The sequence below is a fragment of the Salvelinus sp. IW2-2015 genome, linkage group LG28 (genome assembly GCF_002910315.2).
Source record: "Salvelinus sp. IW2-2015 linkage group LG28, ASM291031v2, whole genome shotgun sequence".
Lineage (NCBI taxonomy): Eukaryota > Metazoa > Chordata > Actinopteri > Salmoniformes > Salmonidae > Salvelinus > Salvelinus sp. IW2-2015.
This window is the reverse complement of record NC_036868.1, coordinates 27394009-27401240: the sequence shown is the minus strand read 5'-3', so window position 1 is coordinate 27401240 and position 7232 is coordinate 27394009. Positions and strand designations below refer to the sequence as shown.

The window sequence follows — 7232 nt, the reverse complement described above, 5'->3', positions numbered from 1 at the left end:
CAGAGAGAGAGAAGAGAGAGAACAGAGAGAGAGAGAGACAGAGAGACAGAGAGACAAGAGAGACGAGAGAGAGAGAGAGACGAGACAGAGAGACAGAGAGAAGAGAGACAGAGAGACGGAGAGACAGAGAGACAAGAGACAGAGAGACAGAGAGACAGAGAGACAGAGAGAGAGAGACAGAGAGACAGAGAGACAGAGAGACAGAAGGACAGAGAGACAGAGAGAGAGAGACAGAGAGAGAGAGACAGAGAGAGAGAGACAGAGAGAGAGAGAGAGAGAAGAGAGGAGACAGAAGAGAGACAGAGAGACGAGAGAGAACAGAGAGACAAGACAGAGAGACAGAGAGAGAGAGACAAGAGAGACAGAAGACAGAGAGAGAGAGAGACAGAGAGACAGAGAGACAGAGACGAAGAGGACAGAGAGACAGAGAGAGAAAGAGAAGGACAGCAATGTCAGAAATCAGCTCAATGTAATTTGAAGAATCCATAGACTCTAACCAATTCTGGGAAAATTGGAAAACACTAAACAAACAACAACACGAAGGAATTTGATCTATCCAAATGGAGATGTATGGGTAAACCACTTCTCAATCTTTTGGCTCTATAAAAAGAATAAAGAGCAAAAACATATACATGATCAAATACAAATATAGAATCAACTATAAAAAACTACCAGAACCCACTGGATTCTCCAATTACCTGATGAGTTACAGGACAAAATAAAAACCCTCCAACCCAAAAAGGCCTGTGGTGTTGATGGTATCCTTAATGAAATGATCAAATATACAGACAACAAATTCCAATTGGCTATACTAAACTCTCTAACATCGTCCTTCAGCTCTGGCATCTTCCCAATATTTGGAAACACAGAGACTGATCACCCAATCCACAAAAGTGGACGAAATTTGACCCCGAATAACTACGATTGAGATATAAGGAAGATCGTCAACAAGTAACCTGGTAAAATACTCTGCGTTATCATTAACAGCAGACTCGTACATTTCCTCAATTGAACACAATGTACTGAGCAAATGTCAAATTGGCTTTTTACCAAATTACGTACAACGAGCACATGTATCACCCTACACACCCTAATTGACAACCAACAACAAACAACAAAACAAAAAGGCAAAGTCTTCTCATGCTTTGTTGATTCAAAAAGCTTCGACTCAATTTGGCATGAGGGTCTGCTATACAAATTGATGGAAAGTGGTGTTGGGGGAAAAACATACGACATGTTATAAATCCATGTACACAAACAACAAGGTTGCGGTTAAAATTGGCAGAAAAAACACCACCACATTTCTTCACACAGGGTCGTGGGGTTGAGACAGGGATGCAGCTTAAGCCCCACCTCTTCAACATATATATCAACGAATGTGCGGGGCACTAGAACAGTCTGCAGCACCCGGTCATCACCCTACTAGATCCGAAGTCAAATGTCTACTGTTTGCTGATGATCTGGGCTTCTGTCACCAACCAAGGAGCCTACAGCAGCACCTAGATCTTCTGCACAGATTCTGTCAGACCTGGGCCCTGACAGTAAATCTCAGTAAGACCAAAATAATGTGTTCCAAAAAAGGTCCCAGTCACCAGGACCACAAATTCCATCTAGACAACCGTTGCCCTAGAGACACAAAAAACTATACATACCTCGGCCTAACATCAGCACCACAGGTAACTTCCACAAAGCTGTGAACGATCTGAGAGACAAGGCAAGAAGGGCATTCTATGCCATCAAAAGGAACATAAATTTCAACATACCAATTAGGATCTGGCTAAAAATACTTGAATCAGTCATAGAGCCCATTGCCCTTTATGGTTGTGAGGTCTGGGGTCCGCTCACCAACCAAGATTTCACAAAATGGGGCAAACACCAAATTGAGACTCTGCATGCAGAATTCTGCAAAAATATCCTCGTGTACAACGCAGAAACCAAATTAATGCATGCAGAAGCAGAATTAGGCCGATACCCACTAATTATCAAAATCCAGAAAAGAGCGTTAAATTCTACAACCACCTAAAGGAAGCGATTCCCAAACCTTCCATAACAAGCCATCACCTACAGAGAGATGAACCTGGAGAAGAGTCCCCTAAGCAAGCTGGTCCCTAGGGCTCTGTTCACAAACACAAACACACCCCACAAAGCCCAGGACAACAGCACAATTAGACCCAACAAATCATGAGAAACAAAAATTAATTACTTGACACATTGGAAAGAATTAACAAAAAACAGAGCAACTAGAATGCTATTTGGCCCTAAACAGAGAGTACACAGTGGCAGAATACCTGACCACTGTGCTGACCCAAACTTAAGGAAAGCTTTGACTATGTACAGACTCAGTGAGCATAGCCTTGCTATTGAGAAAGGCCGCGTAGGCAGACATGCTCTCAAGAGAAGACAGGCTATGTGCACACTGCCCAAAATGAGGTGGAAACCGAGCTGCACTTCCTAACCTCCTGCCAATGTATGACCATATTAGAGACACAATTTCCCTCAAAGATCACACAGATCCACAAAGAATTCGAAAACAAATCCAATTTTGATAAACTCCCATATCTATGTGGTGAAAATCCACAGTGTGCCATTCACAGCAGCAGATTTGTGACCCTGTTGCCACAAGAAAAGGCAACCAGTGAAAAACAAACAAGAGAGAGAGAGACAGAGAGAGAGAGAGCCAGAGAGACAGAGAGAGAAAGAGAGAGGAGAGAGAAAGAGAGAGGAGAGAGGACGCGGCTAAACGGTTTGGCGGGATTGAGATGAGAAGAGTTGTAGAGTGGAGGGAGAGAGGGAGGGAGAAAGAGGCCAGAGAGAAAGAGATTTGCATGGAGAGAATGGTAGGAGTTGGAGAGCGGAGACAGAGTGTATAATGAGGAGGGAGGCAAATGGTTTTGGCGTGGACGGAGAGAGAAAGAGGACCCGTGTGTTCTTACCTTGGCAGCACCAGTGGCCGTGACTGGGACCCCTCCTTGACGCTTGACAACCATGTCACCACCACTCGATGTCGTCACGGCAACCGTAACCGGGGTTGGCAGGAGGGAAGGGATGACGGGCAGTGGGAGGAGTCCCGGGCGGTTGTTACCGTTGACGGCTGGGCAGCTGTTATTGGCTCCCGATCCGTTGAGGAGGCCAGCCGGACGGATGATGTCCCGCCTCTCCCACGGCATCCCCCGGTACTCCCTCTCGAAGCGGTTGTGGTGACGTGACATCACTTCCTCTTCCTTTCAGAGGAGACGATGACGGGGGCACGCCTGGAGAAGAGGAGGGGGGAAGGGGAATTGTTATGATCAATATGATTATTTATTCAAGTAATAATGCCTCAATTTCAGCTGATCAATCCGTTACCAATATTCTGGCCTGATGTTGTACAGCTATAAATCTGAGTCACAATACCGCGCCATTTCAGAGAGTCGTGTCTCGTACGTGTGAACGCTCTTGCAGTAACATCTGTTCCCCGCCAACTGACTTGACAGGAAAAACACACTGCGTCTCATAACATACACGCCGGTTTAAAACGCACTGCAGCTCGTTAGCGGAATCTAACAGCCGTTCTCCCAGGTCTTAACGAGACGATAACATACAGAACAGAAATGAGCATCACCATAACAGGATCTATAAAAAAACTGGAAAAAACTCACTTTTAATGGACTAATTGGGTTTGGTTAAATAAAAGTCAAGCAATATGGCCATTGACTACAGCCAGACAATACATAATTATTTTCATATTGTCTCAAGGATAGCTATGGCTATAGCCTGACCTGGAGCACATGCAGTGTTGTAAAGTACTTTAAAGTACCACTTACGTAAGTAGTTGTTTGGGGTATCCTTACTTTACTCTTTATATTTTTGGCAACTTTTACTTTTTCTCCACTACATTCCGGAAAAAAATGATGTACTTTTTACTCCCATACATTTTCCCTGACACCCAAAAGTACTCGTTACATTTCGAATGCTTAGCAAGGCAGGAATATTGTCCAATTCACGCACTTATCAAGAGAACATCTCTGGTCATCCGTACTGCTTCTGATCTGGCTGACTTACTAAACATAAATGCTTCGTTTTTAAATGATAGTAAAACTGAAGTGCGACTATCCTTAAATAAAAAAACTGTGCAGTCTGATTTGCTTAGTATGAATGTGAAATGATTTGTACTTTTACTTTTGATTCTTAAGATTTTGGCTATTACATTTAGTTTTACACTTACTTCACGACTTTCACTTGAGTCCTTTTCTATTAAGGTATCTTTACTTCTACTCAAGTATGCCTAGTTAAATAAAGGATCAATAAAAATAAATAAATAGAAGTATGACAATTGGGTACTTTTTCCACCACTGAGGTCATCACTGAATTGTCTTGTGGCTTAATAACCACGCTACTACTCACTTACAGTTGAAGTCGGAAGTTTACATACACCTTAGCCAAATACATTTAAGATCAGTTTTTCACAATTCCTGACATTTAATCCTAGTAAAAATTCCCTGTCTTAGGTCAGTTAGGATCACCAATTTATTTTAAGTTTGTGAAATGTCAGAATATTGGGTAGGAAGAATGATTTATTTCAGCTTTTATTTATTTCATCACATTCCCAGTGGTTCAGAAGTTAACARACACTCAAATAGTATTTGGTAGCATTGCCTTTAAATTGTTTAACTTGGGTCAAACGCTTCAGGTAGCCTTCCACAAGCTTCCCACAATAAGTTGGGTGAATTTTGGCCGATTCCTCCTGACAGAGCTGGTGTAACTGAGTCAGGTTTGTATGCCTCCTTGATCGCACACGCTTTTTCAGTTCTGCCCACAAATTTTCTATGGGATTGAGTCAGGGCTTTGTGATGGCCACTCCAATACCTTGACTTTGTTGTCCTTAAGCCATTTTGCCACAACTTCGGAAGTATGCCAGGTGGTCATTGTCCATTTGGAAGACCCATTTGCAACCAAGCTTTAACTTCCTGATTGATGTCTTCAGATGTTGCTTCAATATATCCACATAATGTTCCATCCTCATGATGCCATCTATTTTGTGAAGTGCACCCCCTCCTACAGCAAAGCACCCCCACAACATGATGCTGCCACCCCCGTGCTTCACGGTTGGGATGGTGTTCTTCGGCTTGCAAGCATCCCCCTTTTTCCTCCAAACATAACGACGGTCATTATTGCCAAACAGCTCTATTTTTGTTTCATCAGACCAGAGGACATTTCTCAAAAAAGTACGATCTTTGTCCCCATTTGCAGTTGCAAACCGTAGTCTGTCTTTTTTAATGGCGCTTATGGAGCAGTGGCTTCTTCCTTGCTGAGTGGCATTTCAGGTTATGTCGATATAGGACTAGTTTTACTGTGGATACTGTGGTTTCATCCAGCATGGTCCTTTGCTGTTGTTCTGGGATTGATTTGCACTTTTCGCACCAAAGTACGTTCATCTCTAGGAGACAGAATGCTTCTTCTCGAGCGGTATAACGGCTGCGTGGTCCCATGGTGTTTATACTTGTGTACTATTGTTTGTACAGATGAATGTGGTACCTTCAGGCGTTTGGAAATTGCTCCTAAGGATGAACCAGACTTGTGGAGGTCCACAATTTTTTTCTGAGGTCTTGGCTGATTTCTTTTGATTTTCCCATGATGTCAAGCAAAGAGGCACTGAGTTTGAAGGTAGGCGTTGAAATACAGCCACAGGTACACCTCCAATTGACTCAAATGATGTCAATTAGCCTATCAGAAGCTTCTAAAGCCATGACTGTTTAAAGGCACAGTCAACTTAGTNGTGTACTATTGTTTGTACAGATGAATGTGGTACCTTCAGGCGTTTGGAAATTGCTCCTAAGGATGAACCAGACTTGTGGAGGTCCACAATTTTTTTCTGAGGTCTTGGCTGATTTCTTTTGATTTTCCCATGATGTCAAGCAAAGAGGCACTGAGTTTGAAGGTAGGCGTTGAAATACAGCCACAGGTACACCTCCAATTGACTCAAATGATGTCAATTAGCCTATCAGAAGCTTCTAAAGCCATGACTGTTTAAAGGCACAGTCAACTTAGTGTATGTAAACTTCTGACCCATTGGAATTGTGATACAGTGAATTATAAGTGCAATAATCTGTATGTAAATAATTGTTGGAAAAATGACTTGTGTCATGCACAAAGTAGATTTGCCAAAACTATAGTTTGTTAACAAGAAACTTGTGGAGTGGTTGAAAAATTGGTTTTAATGACTCCTACCTACGTGTATGTAAACTTCCGACTTCAACTGTACCCATCTATGTAACTAGTGTAATAGCGAGCTAACTCAATAGTATACCATTGAATTACATGACTAGTATCCTCTTTTAGAATGACAGTGTGATTGAAAGGGCAGGGCTGCTGTAGGCTGGAATGACATTGGTGAGGGAGTAAAACACTATTCTGTACCATAAACTGGTATGTCACTTTATAGGAGATCATAAATCAAAAGGGTATCTGGCTTGTGTAGTAAAAGGCGTCACTGAGGGGTGTATTGGACTCCTCACCAAAGGAATGATGTGCCTTTTTGGACCTTGATAAGAACAGTTAAATATATAAATATTTTCTCTCTCTCTCTCTCTCTCTCTCTCTCTCTCTCAAATGAGAATCACAGAGAATGATAAGTATTTTTTCTGCACACTGGTCTCTTTCACACCTCTCGGGGAAGAAGGAATGCCTTGAAGTGTGTGTGGTGTAAACAGGTCCAGTGGGGGGACCACTGCATTAAAAGTCTGCTGTGACCATCCATTTAGCAACAGGGACTTCGCTGTCCTTCTCTAGGTCTAAACACACAGACACATTCTGTACAAACACAAAGCAGATTGGAGACAATAGAGCTGCAGAAACACTATTTTTACAGCTCCCCTGCAGTTAGCTCTTTCACAATGTCAACATAAGCATTACATATTATCTCACACACATAAGCAGTTATTCCAACAGCACACTGGTGTGGCTGAGTAATGGTACTTGGTAATATCCTCTGTCAGTTCCAAACCGCACCCCAGTTGACTAATAGTCAACAGATCCCAATATACACAATATATCTGTATACAACAGATATGTAGGAGAAAAGACATGTGTCAAGTTACCAGGCATTTGGTGAACCAGTGAACCCAGGTTGATAGCAAAAAGCCCCAACCCAAGACTTGAATGTTGGTTGTCTCTAGGTACTCCAATTAGGTCTCAGCTAAATGTCACTGTGGCATCACACTCAATCTCAACACCGGTGGGGTGTGTGTGTGTGT

The 7232-nt window shown here is 42.5% G+C and overlaps 1 protein-coding gene across 1 annotated transcript in view; it reads right to left on the bottom strand.

Annotated features, from left to right (window-relative positions):
* LOC111954486 (kelch-like protein 29) overlaps window positions 1-7232 on the bottom strand; it is a 362843-nt gene that overhangs the window by 240309 nt on the left and 115302 nt on the right. The window contains exon 3 of the mRNA XM_070435852.1: window positions 2934-3221. Within this exon, the coding sequence (XP_070291953.1) occupies window positions 2934-3221 (288 nt within the window). The remainder of the gene's footprint in view (window positions 1-2933; window positions 3222-7232) is intronic.